This window comes from Melopsittacus undulatus, chromosome 8 (genome assembly GCF_012275295.1).
Source record: "Melopsittacus undulatus isolate bMelUnd1 chromosome 8, bMelUnd1.mat.Z, whole genome shotgun sequence".
Classification (NCBI taxonomy): Eukaryota; Metazoa; Chordata; class Aves; order Psittaciformes; family Psittaculidae; genus Melopsittacus; species Melopsittacus undulatus.
In genome coordinates, this window is record NC_047534.1 from 2,807,434 (window position 1) to 2,824,329 (window position 16,896).

At 48.0% G+C, this 16,896-nt stretch overlaps 1 protein-coding gene across 2 annotated transcripts; it reads right to left on the bottom strand.

Annotated features, from left to right (window-relative positions):
• Positions 1–107: 107 nt before the first annotated feature.
• Positions 108–15,336, bottom strand: DRC3 (dynein regulatory complex subunit 3). Of its 2 annotated transcripts, XM_013131041.3 has the most exons (12): positions 15,167–15,336; positions 13,686–13,802; positions 12,127–12,293; positions 11,139–11,285; positions 9,834–9,953; positions 8,821–8,933; positions 7,369–7,543; positions 4,094–4,225; positions 2,850–2,920; positions 1,950–2,073; positions 522–653; positions 108–360 (listed from the first exon to the last, which is right to left on the bottom strand). In XM_013131041.3, the coding sequence occupies exons 1-12, from the start codon at positions 15,321–15,323 to the stop codon at positions 247–249; spliced, it is 1,569 nt and encodes a 522-aa protein (XP_012986495.2). In that variant the 5' UTR covers positions 15,324–15,336; the 3' UTR covers positions 108–246. The 2 variants fall into 2 exon arrangements, with proteins under 2 accessions (XP_012986495.2, XP_030898947.2); XM_031043087.2 differs by lacking the exon at positions 11,139–11,285.
• Between the last annotated feature and the right edge of the window lie 1,560 nt (positions 15,337–16,896).

The following is a 16,896-nucleotide window of genomic DNA, read 5'->3' on the forward strand; positions in this document are numbered from 1 at the left end:
ATGAGCTGGTTCAGACAGCTCACAGCTGACCCATAGCCCCTTGTGATCAGGTCTGAGCTCTGCACGGCTTCACGCCAATGGGATGGAAGAAACAGCTTTTCCAGGGTCAAGAAGTAGCTTTTATTTGCAGTTTATGGTGGGATGGAAGGAGAAATGTCCCAGGCAGCATCCCTGGCTGTGTGTGCTGCTGCTGGGGGCTGTCCTGTGCGCCCCCAGCTAAAGCACCCCCCCCAACCCATACCAGACCTATTCCGTGGGCTCTGGGATCTTGATGCTCTCCAGCTCCTCCTGGAGATTCTCAATGAACACAATGATCTCTTTGACCCGGTTGCGGTTCCTGTCGATCTCATTTTGGAAAGCCTGCACAGATTGAACCCACAGGCTGGTCAGCATCCCTGGCCAGGGTCCCCAGCACACACAGGGCTCCAGCAAAGGTTAGGGAGCATCTTTACTACTGGTGTCCCTGCCGTTTGAGCCAGACCTACCTGTGTCCCATCCCCCTGAGCTCGAGGGTCTCTTACCTTCTCTGTCACAGAGTTCTGCCAGTGGTCGATGTTGCTGAGGATGTCACTCTCTCGCTTATCAATGCTCCGCAGGCGGGTGCCATGGGATGTGTTGACTGCGTTGACAATGGTGTTTTTGTCCACCAGAAGCTGGGGGTAACGTGACCGGATGAGAGGAGGGGAGCAGGCATGCAGGGAAAGCAGCAGAGCTCACAACAAGCAGCTCACAGGGTGGAAAATGAGCCCTGTGTCTCAGACAAAGCCCCAGTCACCAGCGTGAATCCAGAGCTTTACCCTTCGCAAGGATGCTCATGGGCCTCCCTAGGGTGTAATGGAGAACTATCCTTCCTATGGGTGGGGAAACTGAGGCAGCACCCTGTGTGCAAATGCCCTGCTGCAGCACATGGCAGGCCCCTGTGGGCAGCTGCCTGTGCTCCAGCACACCAAGTGCAAAATCCCACTTGGAAAGGTCTCTTGGACTGGTGGCACTGGCCATAAATCCTCATTTTTGGAGAGTCCCAGTTCCTGATGGAAGCAGTGACTTCCCCCCAGGGCTCTAAATGGAAGGTGGCTTCACTAAGCCATAATGACTTCTCCTCCTGCAGCCAAGTGCAGCTGCTGAACAAATGAAGATTGCTTCTCTGTGGAAATGGATGGCAGGGAGGCAAAATGGGTGCACAGCAACGGTGCGGAACTGCAGCCATCTGCACAGGCCATAAAGCAGGGAGCTCCCCCCAGCCTGGCGGGGGGCTGAGGGCTCTGGTTTGTGTCTGTCAGCTCTTGATTACCTGGAGGAACAGGAGGATAATCTAGACAGAGGGAAACCACAGGGAATGCAAAACTGGAGGCATTTAGCCAGGAACTAAAGGGGGAGTGGAGGCAAAAAGGTTGGCAGCGCTGCTGACTGGAGCCCTGCAGAGACCTCTGTGCTCTCTGAAGGGCTCCTTGCTATCACAGCAAGGCTCTGTGCAAGGCTCCGTTTGAAATGTCACATCCCACCTCCAAAGCATGGGCTGGGGAGGGATTTGAAAGCACCAAGGCAAACAGAGCAGCGTTTGGATTCTCCTTGGGGGAGCAGGGAGAGTCTGAACCAACCCAGCTCTGAGGGCAGCAGAGATGCTGCCTAAGTGCCTACTGGGTTGGGGCTGTCTGGAAATCAGCCAGAGCAGTGAGTTGTGCTGGAAGCAGGAGAGAGATTCCCTCAGCACTTCCTTGGGCTGCTGCCACCAGCACCCAGGGAAACCTGCAGTGCAGTTATCCTTTATCCCAGGCAGCAGAGATGTCCTGCAGCACTGGGGCTGGGACCACTCGGGAGGAGGTGATGCTCTGCCTTAGGCATGGCTCTAGTGGTACTGAGCCCACTGGAAACCATGTCTCTTCAGAGAAGAGGCTGTGGCCTCTTCTTGCCAGCTCCCTAGCAGAGATGAGCTGTTCTGGTGCCCTCACCCTTTGAACAGCAGCTGGCAAATCCACGTCGAGCTCATCCTTGAGTGATTTCTCCAGCGTGGTGATGGAGATCTCCATCAGCTTCTCATGGTGATGGTTTTCCAGGTCCCGGCACTGGTTCATCGTATAGAAGATGGTTAAGGAAAAAGCTGAGCACACCATTCACTTACAGGGATTAAATGAGCTCCTGTAACTAGAGACTGAGTGGACCTCTGCAGGAAAGGGCCTTGCTGCTGCCAGAAGCTGCTGTGATGTCAGGATATGCACTTAGTGCTCTTAATCACACATTAGGGCTCATCCTCACTGCTATCTATTACACAGAACTGAGAGTGGGCCTAAGTTTGCAAAGGGAATTGAAAGAGGCCTCCCAGGATAGAAACTATGCTCTGAATATGATGCAGTTATTCGCCCCAGGCCAAGAGATCTCTATATTTAGTGTAACCTGTCACTGAAGCACTTGGTTATCCTCATCTCACTTTGTTCCAGAAGACAGCAACAACCCCAAAATGGAAGCCATTTAAAGAAACTTCAGCAAGAGCTGTAGGTATAGCACTGGCTGCTGTAGCAGGAATGTACATAGGAATCAGCCTAAGCAGATCTTCCCAGGGCTTTGTCACTGCTGTGGGAAGAAAGGAAGGTTCCCAAGGGGGAGAAAGCTCCATAAGTCCTACAGACACAGGAGAACTTAAATCCTTTTGTGCTCTCCAGGGACCCAACAGAAAGAAGCTGAGCACCTTTAATGGCTATTCCTATGAAGAGACCTTTTCTGTCGACTAAAAGAAACCCCAACCAACCCAACCAGCCCCCCAAGTTCTATAGCGCTGGCTCATTTCTGAGCCTATAGGTGAGATATACATACCTCACTGGGAGGTCCAGGCCAACAAACTGTCCAAAGGATATATCCCTTTCACGTTTTCCATGAATGTTGATGCTACAGCAGCAATGTTTCTTTTAAATTCCTCTAGTATTTCCTTAACAGAGGGGAAAAGAGGAGATATTACCATGTGAACTTGCATAAACATAAAAGCAAGCTGGGGAGCCTGGGAAGAATCTACATCTGATTACCATTTGGACTCACTGCTGTTCCCAGCACACTCACAAACTGAACTGCCTCAAGCATTTAAAGTGTTTTGAACGTGTTGCAAGGTTTTCTCTCCTCCTTTGGGGCCAGAACATCACAATCAGGTTAGGGGAGGGAAGGAGACTGAATGATTCCCATAGTCGGTGTCGAGACAGCTGATCCTTCTTTACCCTCACTTAAGTAGTGCATGGAGAGTGCAGTATTCCCATATCCTGCAATGCCACAGTCTCCTTGTATGCATGAAGAGCCTCTTATTGGAAGCAGAACCAATGCCAAGGCTTAGTGCAGCTTTTGGTTTAGTCCTCAGGAATTAAAATTGCTGCTTAGGACCCCTCTCAAAATCGACTATGAGGTGTTGAACTTAGATGCCTTGAAACAACAGTTCAGATACAGCCACCTGGGTTCTGCTCCATCAGTGACTGCAGATACACGAGGAGCAATAAACACCACCAGGCACCATCCTGCTGCAGTGAGGAATCCATTTTGAGCTGCTTGCTGTCATGCACATTCACAGCAGTGATCTGCTGCAGCTGCTTGCTCCTGCCTGCTAATTTCGAGACAGATTTCTTCCCTTTCAAATGAAGATGCACATTAGCAGCCCTGCCCTACTTCTTTGAGAAGTCTGGGGAGAAAAAAAGGCAGCTATTATGCAAGCAAATGCAGGAAGCTGGGCAGGAATGTGTGTAATCTTATTCAGAGCAAAGATGAGCTTCAAAGCATTACACCTCTAGAATCCCAAATGCACACCCCATGCTAGGCAGCCACTTCTGTACGCAGACCTATGAAACGATTGAATGACCCTTTCCCTAAAGCCTAGGAAATCAGCTTGGATAAATGTAAAGGATGTACTGTGCTCTGCTCTGAGAAACAGAAATCTATTGCAATGTATTGATGTCCAGGGCCTGATCTCATCCAGAACAACTCTGACTAGAAAAGGAGTAAGATGGGGACCTGTGCCCCACTCTCTGTGCAATGAGCTACTAAACAGAGGGGTGCAGCAACAGAAAAGTGACCCCCCCACATTGTGGATGTGAGGTCTCCCAGGTATGTGTTTGAGCCTTACCTCCAGCTGGTTGGTTATCAGGATTTCCAAGCCCATGAGTGCTTCAGAGAGCTGAAGGATGTCCTCCCTGTACCGGGCTCGTTTCGACTCAGCAATATCATAACTAGTGGCATTATGAATCTCCTCCAGCCTCTAAACACAGAGATACATAAATTACTCGTAGTTTGTGTTCAGCACTCCATTGCAATTTAATTAACTTGTTAGAGATGCGAGGAAAGTTCCTGCTGCTGATGAGCTGAAATGAAATGTGATGATTCAGGAAGTCTCCACATTTACATACTGGGTCGTCAACACTGCTGAGGTATGCTGCTGCACTAGGGGCAATGCAGTGGAGTCACTGAAAACGCTTCCTCATCCTCCAGTCAGCAGAAGACTTTGCTCCTTCAATGCCTCCAACTTTGGTTCCCCTTCTGACACATTGCAAGTCAAGACTAATGAGAGTCTTGACATTGCTGGCCATGAAGAGGAGATTAACAATACCTTTGCAGGAAGAAACGCAGGCCTAAATCCTGATCCCCTTCATGTCAAGGAGAAGCTTGATTGACTTCCTTGGGGTCAGGATTGAGTATTCTGAATATGGAATACCTCTCATGGCCTGACCTCCTCTTACAGCAAGGATTTATTGCCCTTCAGAAGGAAATACTGATGTCAGGTTTGGATCAGAGACGATGTCTGATTTCTCGGATCAAAACCATCTCCTTCTCCAATGTGTTATTCCCAAGTCTGTTCCAAGTCAGTTAACAATCAAAGGTTAAAACAAGGAAGGAAAACAATAAACATGGTTTAGGATGTCCAATCCACTTCTGAGAGTGAACAGAATGGGCTGAAATAGGGAACTTTGCTGAAAACCATTGCCAAGACTTGTGTCTGAAAACAAACCAGGTTACCCAAACTCTGCAGTGTTAAAAGTGTGGGGGGGGAGAGCAAGGAATCCTCTTGTCTATTGTAAAGAAGTCAGGAGGCTCCAAAGGCTCTGCAGCCATTCAAGACACACCTCTGGGAGCAGTAACTTCAAAGTTCAAGGCTTTTAATGCTCCTTTGCTCCTTTAGCAACTTCAGAGAGCAGTTATTTTACAGGTTACCCAAGTTTACATGAAAGGATTCCAGCGAGACAAACAGCCCCTAAGAAAGGCTCACAGACTCCAGTCTGCTGGGGCCTCCGCAGCCTTTGAACTCCTCTGGCAAGCTGCAATGAATGGGGAAATGCTGTTAAATGCAGTGTTCAGTTTGGATGCCAACTTCTCCAGTATTCAGATGAAAACCATCCCACTGACCCCTGGGTCCTGTTCTTGCAGCTCACTTATAGCTGAGCCAGCAGGTCATCAGGCAAAGGTGGAGGGCCAAAATGTGGCCTTAGCTGTGTTTCTTTGGGTTTGATTTGGGGTATTTTTGGAGGGGGGTTTGGATGGCTGGTTGGTTGGGGGGTTTGGTTTTGGTTTTTTAATGGAAGATTTATTGGGAATTCAAGTTATTTTCAAGATTATATTTCAATTCAAGTTATATTCAAGATTTATTGGGAATTCAAGTGGAAGTTAACTGAGTACGTATCGCCATAGAATCCTGGAATCCCAGACTGGTTTGTGTGGGAAGGGACCTTAAAGCTCATCCAGCCCCTGCCATGGACCCCTTCCACTGGAGCAGCTGCTCCAAGCCCCTGTGTCCAACCTGGCCTTGAGCACTGCCAGGGATGGGGCAGCCACAGCTCCTCTGGGCACCCTGTGCCAGCGCCTCAGCACCCTCACAGGGAACAGCTTCTGCCTAAGAGCTCAGCTCAGTCTCCCCTCAGGCAGGTTCAAGCCATTCCCCTTGGCCTGTCCCTACAGGCCCTTGTCCCAAGCCCCTCTCCAGGTTTCCTGCAGCCCCTTTAGGCACTGGAGCTGCTCTCAGGTTTCCCCTTCAGGACCTTTCTCTTGTCCAGGCTGCCCCAGCCCAGCTCTCCCAGCCTGGCTCCAGAGCAGAGCAGCTCCAGCCCTCTGAGCAGCTCCATCTTTCCACGTTGCCTTCTGATAAGGCTGCAGACTCATACCCCAAGTAGAGCACATGGAGCCCATGTGCCAGCGTGAGTCAGCAAGGTTCAAGGACCTGGGAGCAGAGCGACTCAGCAGCAGAGACAAGGCACCTAGCAGAAGTGACCTGGTTTCCAAAGGGAGCCAGGGCTTGTGACTCTGCCTGGTGTCAGTTGCTCTGCTCAGCTGACAGGGTCACTGGGCTTTAGCATCCCCTCCTCTTGTTATTCCTGTGGAAACACTATAATGATCCATCTATTATACATGGTTAGAAAGGGATCCAGCTAGAAGCTGCACCCTTAGCAGCCGCAGTGGGTGGCTGTAATTGAGCAGAAGGAGAAAAGACAGTTTCTGCTTAAAAAAGGCCAGAAATACATTACAATAACTTGATTTTGTCAAAGTTCTTTGAGCTGTTGTTGACAAAATGACCCAAAGCAGAAAATGACTTGAAAGCAAACAGAATCCCTTCAATCTCCTTCCTTTTCTTCCCCATTTTTTAATGAAGGAAGAGCTATTGGAGGCCTCAAAGCAAAGGGGATTGGCATTGAGTCTGATAAACCTATACAGATTTGAAATCAACTTCATCAAAAATGCTTCAGCTAAAAGAAAGTTGAGCATTTCTGTTTTGTTAAAGACTGGTCACTTTTGTGGATGGCAAATGAAAGTCATACTTAGCTACTTTCTTTCTGTAAGGCCTTGAAGGATCTTTACCTTATGAACAGTAAAATAACCTGGTGACATGTAAATTGTGTCCTACACTGAATTTCCAGTGTAGATAACGGCTGTCAGTGATAGCTGGTTCTGGTTTGCCCAAAGGGGTTGAAACTTCAATCCCCAGATTCTTTTCCTCCATAAAGTAGTAATCACCTTTTACCATTCTGTTAGTTAATGACACTGTATTGCTAATATAGCATCTTTTCTTGGTATGGATTTAATCTGTCAGGATAGATCAGGGAGTGAGCCCTGGAAGAGGTTGCCCCCTGAGGTTGTGGAGTCTCCATCCTTTACTCAGTAGCTGCATGAACAGGGGCAGCCTGCTGTAGTGAGCCTGCTTGAGCAGGGTTGGAGACTGCCAACCTCAACAACCACTCTGTGATTCTACCATTAGGGATCCAGTACTGATTCCTATCACAGCAGTGTAAATCCAGAATGGTAGAACTAATTTTCATGGGGTTATCCTTGGTTCCTGTCAAATTAAAAGCTAGCACATGATACAGATATACTATAGATAGATCATGTATGAAACAAACAAGAATATAGCCACATTACCTTTTTGCTCTGATTTTCAAACTCTAGGACTCTTTTCCTGCCTTCTTGCTGGTTGGCTGTTAACACTTCATTAAGGTATTCATAGAAATGGGAGACTTCAGCTTCTCGGTTTTCATGCTCCTTCAGCCCATAGTTAAAAAGGCTCTCACAGACTGAGACAAACTCCTCCCTGTACGTGACACCAGAGTCAAGGTATTTCACTTGTTGAGTGGAGCAACATGCTACGTTCCTTCTACCTCTGCAGACTGAAGCAACAAGAGTTACAAGCTACTGTTCTGTAAAGCCTGTAGTTCTTGCAGGGAGAAGGCTGCCAAGTATTGTCTATGGCAGGGCTGGGTCACCCATTCGTGTTTTATAGCTAGGATTGTGCTGCCTTAAGGGTATGGGGAAAGCTGTAGCAACTCGAGGGGGAAAAGGCCTTGCAGAAAAGGAAATGCATAAGCTTCTCTGCCTCCTTTCTGACACAGCAGCAGAATGAAGCATACAACACTATCTATCTTCACAAGTGTGAATACAGTGCCAGAGTAGTTAATAAATACAGCTCTGGAGCCTAGAGCCAGAGCAGAGAATAAACTCCTGACTTGGTAACATCACAAAAACAACGTCCATTTTTCTTCTGCTATTATCTTGGCAATGGAATTGTTTTTGGAGCCTCTTGTAGTTAAGCCATGATGCATTTTCCCCCCCACCAGTGTAATGCAATTTTAAGGAAGGTCAAGTTACCGGCCTTGACAATGCTCTATTAATCTGAATGAGAAAAGAGAAGAGGAAAAGAAGTGTCTGCTTTCTGATCCTCGTGTAGGAGCAATGATCAGAAAAATGCACTGGCCTGAAAACTTCATGTTGCCAGTTCTGGCAGGTTGTGAGATATGCGACTCATATCATTCTGATTAGTCTGTTCCTATCTCCTACCACTTCCATTTCAACCTGATTTCAGCCGCTGCGCTCTCACAATCTAACTGACAGAGATTTATCTTGCAGCTCATTTTAAAGTGTAAGTGGATTCCTGACTTAGAGAAAGTACAAAGCCTTGATTCTTGAAGGGTCAGAAAAGAAGGCATTGGATTCAAGGGAAGGGAAGGGAATATGGTCATTCCAACAGTGAGGATTCGGAATGCTGGCATCCCATGACCTGTTGCTGACAGAAACAAGTGGGTTTACAACTGGGTTGTTTCAAGCTGGGCTGGCCAGCTTGGCAGTCATAGAAACCATTTGTTTTTAGCCCTCATATTTCACAAGGCATCAAGCCTTAAAGCTGTCAGTGGTCTCAGAGTCTTGCAGTGGGTTTTTTGATACCATTCAAAAGTTGAACACAGACTGTTTCAGATCTTACATCAATGGAGCTTTCAGCCCTGGACAAAAGCAATGGATGAAGAGTCCCTGTGGATGCACCTCATTCTTAACTCGAGGCATTACATTTAGCTGTAGGTATTCTAAACCCAGGAAGGATATGTCTGCAGCAGGTCATTCACTCCAGGGAGGCAAGCCAGTTTGGCAGCTTCTGTATCCTCTGCAAACATACTGTCAAACAGGAATGATCCATTCAGGTACTCAACAAAGGCTGTCTTTGAAGAGAATCAGAGCAATATAAGCAAAATGAAGACTGCCAACCTGCTGCCAGTGCTCAGCATGTGTCTCTCCTATAAGCACTATACCAGCAAAGGAATGCTGGTGCAGACACAGTTACACCAACACAATAGATACACCAAGTGAGGAAAGCATTCTGCAACTGGACTGACAACCATCCTGGTGCCTTTGCTGCTAGAACACTCTAGCCTGAGGATAGAAAACACTGTTTAGTCTTATAGGAGACATTATCACATTCAACCACATATTAGAAGGCTGTTAAGCCTTTCAGATAAGGAATCAATGGACTTTGGGGAGGGATGGAAGGAAGAGCTGAAGATGCCCTCCCTGTAACTAAACCAGCTCCTGTTCTCCAGCCAGTCTGATCTTTTGGAGGTGGGGAATACAGAGCCAGACTGACAGCACCATCCTGCCTGGGCTTGTTTTCAGTCTGTTCACAGGACTATAGTGATCTCTGTAAGCCTGGAATGGTTTAACCATGAAACTAATGAAAAGCATTCACTTAGTCTGAAGGAGAAAATAAAGTCACTGCACTATGATGATGCTGAGAGTTCCCTCAGACCTGTAATGTGCTTAATCTTATGTCAGGCTGATAAGATCCTTGGGTATGTTTTACTATTTAGCTTTGCAGGGTCTGTATCTGTAGGTTCATTGTTCAGCCAGAAGAAGCACGTTCCCCAACATCATGTGTATTCCACAGCAGTTCCTGGTTTCATGCTGAAGATGAGATTCAGAGATCACAGAGATTAATCCCAGCCTTAGTTTTAGCATGGTCGATGTTAACCTCTCATTAAATCTTCAAGCAGGTAAAGGAGAAGTCAATATGTGTTGTGCTTCTTTCTCCTGAGACAATATACAGCCAGCCAAAGAAAACATACCTTGTGGTACTCCAGCTCCCTCTGCTTTGCCTGTTTGTCCTCCAGCTGAGCCAGGGCCTCGGCCTCCTCCTGTTCCAATGGCTCAATATGATATTGATACTGTAAAACTGCCTCTTCTCGCTGAGAAATGAGAACAAAGAGCAAATTGTTAATAGATCATCCAGCATTGCTCAAAAACTGTGGGCTTCAGCCCTTGGACTTTCTAGAACATGCACCTGAGTGACATGTGCAGCTCCATTTCTCTGTGGGCTTTTAATGAAACTGCTTACAAAGGTTTCTAATCCATTCCTCATCCCTTCTTTTGTTGCCATGTTCCTCTGGCTCTGCACTTGGTGCATCTGAGTGGATTCAGCCCCAGAAAACTTTTCTCTCCCCATTGCCTCCTCTTTTGGGTTGTTTTTCTCTTTTCTAGCAGGAAGTCCTGTTTTGACTTCCAGGATCTGAGCTCTGATTCGATCAGCTGGAGAGATTAATACATTTACTAGGGAGGAGAAGGCTCTTTGGAGGAGTGGATGGCAAAGTAGTGGCAGGGGCAAGAACCTCATTAGCTCGAAACTGAAGCTTGACAAATTTAAGTCTGCAGGTCTATGACGTACTGTCTGTGTGAGCAGGGACTGGGCTCAGTGACCTGGAAAACCCTTTCCATCCTAGGGTAAGAGTAATAGATATTCCAAGTACAGGCTCTGCTCAGTGCCAAGCAAATTCACAATTAACCATGTCCTTTGGTTACTTAAAATAAATCCCCTCCCCAAACCCCCCTTCTTTATTCCTTTGAGCCCTGGGATCAAAAAGCAGCCCCACGGGTTACCAGTGCAGATGCACTGTCAGAACCAAGAGTGGGAAGTGCATTTGATGGTACCTGCTTGCCTGGATACAGAGTCAGTCCACTCTGTAATTGCTCACTGAGCAGCAGGACCACCAAGGTTTCTTCCCCCTGGATCCATGTCTCAAGACTGATTTCCTCTGAGATATTTCTGATCTCTAAGAAGGCTTCTGCTTACACTGCAGCCTCTCTGTGGCAACATTAACCAGGCCCCCCTCCTACACACAGCTGCTGATCTTCATCAAATCTGTGAAGACATCATGCCTCTGACACCTCTGCCTCCCTGTCAGATTTGATAGGATTTGGCCTACAGGTTCACAGCTGTTAGGTGGAGGCAGAATCAACACTGCATGTTTCTGAGAGCCTCATTTCTGCAGGGAACCTGCCCCCAGTGCTAGGATATTGCTGGCACACCAACAAAGCAAACGCTCTGTAAGATGCTCCTGCTGGATTTCACAAGCAGGGGATGCAGGGATGCTTACTGTGGAGTCTCTCACGAGCTTGAAGTCCAAATACACCAGGTTGGGAACGTAAGCAACAATATAGAGCATGTACCGCTCGTCGTCGCAGAGAGGGTTCCCAGCGAGGTTCAGCGTCCGTAAGTGTTTAAACCTCCTGAAATAGACCACCTGTGCCAAGGGGAAAGAGATGATGCTCACCCCAGTGCTGGGAAACACAGCCTTGAAATTCATTGGTCTTAATACAGTTATAGAATCAGGGAATGGTTTGTGTGGGAAGGGTCCTTAAAGCTCCTCCAGCTCCAACCCCTGCCACGGGCAGGGACCCCTTCCACTGGAGCAGCTGCTCCAAGCCCCTGTGTCCAACCTGGCCTTGAGCACTGCCAGGGATGGGGCAGCCACAGCTTCTCTGGGCACCCTGTGCCAGCACCTCAGCACCCTCCCAGGGAAGAACTTCTTAATGTCTAATCTAAATCCACCCTCTGTCAGTTTAATGTTGCAATACATATGGTGCTCTGCTGCCAAACACAGACAACATTGAATTAGGAGTTTCTAATCCTTTCAGGAAAGGGAATACTTAAATTTATGTCCTGAATATATAAATGTTGGGTGTAGAGAGAAGGGAGATGGGGTAGATACAAATCATGGGCCTGAGATTGATCAGCCGACCTTGAAAGAACCCCAAATACATCCTCGTCTCCACTCCTTCCTTTTCTCATTGATAGCTACTTATTCCTTTCCTAGCTTTCATGGGATCCCATAGGAATTCTGCCATGGCTGACAGCAGTAACAGAACCAGGCCCCCAGGAGTCAATAATCTAAAAGAGAAATAACTGTAGTAAGCACTTAGCACCAACAGAGCTTACCAAAACCATAACTTACACTATAGAGGCAGTGAGAACCTAAGGAGGATTTCCTCCCCTAAGGAGGGGCTCAGACACAGTGACAAACGTCAGCCTTAGAATATGCAACCCTTTGACAGGGAACATTTACAAATCCAGGGAGTACTCACATCTTCCAGAGTGGTCAGGTTATTCTTTCCTATGGAGAAGATCTGCAGCTCTTGCAACGTGTCCAGGTTCTCGATCTTAGATATCCTGTTACTGTAGAGACTGAGGTCCTGCAGTTTGATGAGGGTATCCAGGCCCTCGATTACTTCAATATTGTTGAAGGACAAGTCTGAGGAAGAGTTGAGAAAGTGCAGTTATTTCTAGCAGAACACCTTGATTCAGACCTTGCATTTAGCCTGGTTCTTGCATTAGGAGTTGATGGGCAGTATTTTCCTCAGGGGTGTTCAGTGTTCCGCAGGAAAGCCTGCATTAAACCATCATTTGTTCACATCTCCCCCTTGCAACGGTCCATGCGTACGTCCTTCCACAGCTGAAGGTATTCCCTGCAGAGTCCACCTGAAAGTGATTTGTAGCTTATGGGGAAACCCAAAACACAAGAAAAGAGGTGGGGAAATGCCCTAAAAGGGTGTATTTCTGTGACCAATCTGATCCTCCCTGCCTTGGTTCTTGCAGACTCTTGCCTGCCACACCAGTGCCCACTGTCAGGGTCATTCCCATAGGACCAATCACCCTGGAGGCATACAAAGGCATATATTCACTTGAGCTATTTCACTCATTGAAATCTCCTCTTATCCTGTCAGAACAGCTATTATAACACCTACGTTTGTCATAGGGGCAGTATTTCTCCTCAGGCCAGTACTGAGCCATTCAAGAGTCCAAAGATGGTTGATGAGGTGTCAGCATCACCCCAGGCCTTGGAGGGATAAGACACTTATGCAGCAGCTGCTGAAGCACTGCAGCCTTTGGGCAAACCAGCCCATGTAAGTGTGCTGCAAAACACTGTGCTTACGTTGTGGTCATCAGCTGTTGATTCACCAGTGTGTTAGTCAGTCACTGTGCAGCAAAACAGTGTGAACCACAGAGACTATTGGACGTCTTAAGTTGTCCCTATGAGCTGCAGCCCTCCGTGGTGTTCCAAAACACAGCTGAGGGTATATTTCCACAGCCAACCAGCACTCTGAGTGATGCACCTGTAGCAGCAAGCTCCCCAGTCTGCCCAGCATCAAAACCTGCACCACTGTGTGATGCCTCTCTCATCATCCTGAGTTTGAAAGCAGTCACATAAAACTACGAAGATGGGCACTTCTTGGGACAACAATGATGACAAGCCCTTCAGCATGGAGGGGTAAAGATAGTGGGTTCTAGGCTTTGAAACGCCTGCATTAGCTTTGAAAACAGAATACAGGCTTCTCAACCATAGAGATGTTTCCATAAATATTCCTGAAAGTCACCTCCAGACTCTGGGAACAACCTTAAAATCTCAGCTTCCTGTTCCTGCCACCCTGAATGTATCAAACCCAGTTTTGAAACATTTGAAGGATTGTTTTGCAGCTCTGATATTCAGGCATTTTGACATTTGACAGTCAAACAAGAGAACACACCGACAGCTGACAGCCTTCCCTGGGAAAGCTCCTATCAGTCGTGTTTGAGAAGGAATGTGACATCCTGGCTTTATCGCACACTGTGTGAAGGCACCCAGCCTCGTCTGCCTGTGTCTTACCGAGCCATACAAGGTGAACCAGACTCTCCAGGCCTTCTATCTTCTCAATGATGTTGTTGTCCAGCTGCAGTTTAGTCAGGTTCTCAAACTGCCACAGATTAGCAATCTGCAGGATATCTAAAACCATAGAAAACCACCCCGAATAAATCAAAGAGAATTGCTTTCCGTGTGAGACAGCTCTCAGTGCAGCAGCCACGCTATCTTGCACAAGGCAAACATGCCCAGTCTTACCTCCAAAATGATTTTCAGCAGATTACAAGAGCGTGTGATGACTGCTCTAGAGAGCTGAGAGCTCCACTGGCTGGATGAGATTTCAGTGCAGCAGCCCAGTTAACCTCAGTGTCCTGCCCCAGCGCACACTGCTCATCAGCGATGCCAACGAGCCGCTGAGGGGATGCTGACTACGGCCCTGCAGTCAGGAGCAGCTTTATGAATCCACTACTAGGAGACCTTGACCTTCATTTTCCTTTCCAGCTCCAAGAGGGAGATTTGGGATGAGATTCTGCTTTTCTCTGCATTTGCAGGTTAGAGGTGGCCAGCAACTGCTTGTGTAAATGACTCCTGTGCTCCTGGGATTCTCATTGCAGGAGAGCAAGCTGGGGTCTACTCTTTCTGTGAAGGCTGCAGTTTGGAGCTAATCAATATCCCTGCATTTAGCTTGCTCCCAAAACAGAATCAGGTCGTTAGGCACTACAGCAAAACACTGGGACCCACACAATATAGAATATTCCCACTCCTGCTTCCCCTTCCCTCTGCAATGGCTTCACAGGAGATTTTTGGTGGCTGCTTTGCTGCTGTCAGTGTTTAGTGCAGAGTAAAGGAAGGAATTTCATGCATAAAATACTCACACAGTTCCATATTCTGTATTTGCAGAGGAACACATGCAGGATCGGGGGGCCTGCCCTAAGGAACCCAACTAACACCCACCATGATGTCACCGGAGCACAGGAGGGATAATGGAAGGCAGATTTTTGCCCATCCAATTACATACCCCCAGAACACTCAAATATTGAGCCAAATGTTCTTCCTTTGCCTTTTTAGAATGCAAGTTTAAGCCTGGTTGGACAGTCAGAGGCAAGCTGTGATAATGCTACCGATGACGGGAGGAAGCCACTGAATTGGTCTGTAATCACCATCATCGACCAAATAGCTCTCACATCATCACCAGCTATGGCAGAGCCTGCCCAGGGTTGGAGTTGTCCACAGAAGGGCCCAACAGGCCTGTGGCCTGTAGGTGTCACCACAATATAAATGTTAAATAAGAACAGCGACGACAATAATAGCATCAGGTTAAGCAGCTTTAATGTTACCCACCAGCAAAAGCACTCAACTCGCTTGAATGAAGCTACTTCATAGAGCTCTGCCTGAAAATGTAAGTGAAATGCTGCTTTTCACATAACAAATCCAAGCTAATCGTGAGTGTTTCATTGCCATGATTCTATTCATGCTTGGTTCTATTGTTCTGATGTTCTGATACTCACTTCTAAAACTAAGCTGTAGCTCCTTCACATCCTTTAAGTTAAAGCCTTCCGTTCTGACAATCTCTTCTATGCCCTCTGTGCGCTCCTCTTCAAGAACTTTCTGAACCAGTTCATCATCAATAATGGTTGGCTCGATGTTCTCATACAAGTGACTCATTCTTAGACAGTATCTGCCTTAAAGGAGAGAAAAGAAAGAGAAATAAAACGACTGCTTAGCTATTTCCAGCATTCCTTGAAGAGGGGTGATGATACCAAGGAATAAAGAGCACAGCTGAGGTTTAAGAGCTAGTACCTCCCAGTTCATACCAAAGACTTAACTTGGATCATGGAGTCACTGGTTTGGCTCGAAGTGCAAGCCGGGCATGTTCATATGTGAACTTCCAATGACTTTTGGGTGTTTTCAGTGAAGAATACTAGGATTTGGCCTAATAAATAGACTAGGAAAGGAGGCCCCGTGCAGCACCTCTGAAGAGCAACAGTCCATTGCATGGCAGTCACTTGTTGCTGAAACCCACCTTCATTGAGGAAGCATGTTTCCTTTGGGGGGTATAGACAATGCTGTCAATCAAACCCTTCTGCTCTTTGTCATTTAAATATCCCTAAGGGAAACAAGGAGACTTCTTATCTTCCTAGAGCTGTGCCCAGTTAATGAATCAGTCTGAGGGACAGGAATCATCCAACTCCTGCTTGTGTGAGGTGTCTGTAGTTATGGAATAAGTTCTGCTGATATTTGGCACAGGACAGGAAAGATAAATGCATGGTTTAGAGAGTTCTCTCCTTTAACCCATTACCCCTTGTCCTATCACTACAGTCCCTAATGAATAGTCCCTCCCCAGCATCCCTATAGGCCCCCTTCAGACACTGGAAGCTGCTCTGAGGTCTCCACGCAGCCTTCTCTTCTCCAGGCTGAACAGCCCCAACTTTCTCAGCCTGTCTCGATCAGGGGCTGGAGCAGCTCTTGTATGATCCTCGTGGCCTCCTCTGGACTTGTTCCAATAGTTCCATGTCCTTTTTATGTCGAGGACCCCAGAACTGCACACAATGCTCCAGGTGAAATCTCACGAGAGCAGAGCAGAGGGGCAGGATCACCTTCTTCACCCTGCTGCTCACGCTCCTTTGGATGCAGCCCAGGATACGGCAGGGAACCGCACGGGTGTCTGTGCCAGCAATGGGTCAGCCTCCAGACGCAAAGCTGGTGCCCACCGGACCCCAGCCCCGGGTCAAGCCCCATATCCCTGGCACAGAATGGGTCCTGTCCCTGCCTGTCAGTGTCTGATCCCGGTCTGCTGCCGCCTGCCCCCGGCTCCCACCCAGGGCCAGGCCGCGGCCCTGCCCGGCCCTCACCTGCGCCTCGCCTCCGGTTGCTAAGGAAGCCCCGGCGCGTTGCTAAGGGAGGCCACGTGACAGGCTCATCCACCAATAGTCAGCGAGTGGGTGGGAAGGCCGGCTGCTAATCAGAGCGCGAGAAATCCGTGTCAGCCAATCAGCGCCGGCACCGTGCCCTGGGGGCGGGAGGAGGCTCGCTTGATTGACGTCCCTCTCTCCCAATAATACCAGAGATTGGCTTGGCCGCTGCCCAATGAGGAATGACAGCATCGGTGGCCATCAACAGGAGGGCGGGACTACCGCGGGGGCGTGCCCTTCGGTTGACAGTGATGGACACTCCCCTTAGCCTATGAATCCAGGAGGTGTCCATCCATTATCCAATCAACCGCGAGGGGGCGGGACTT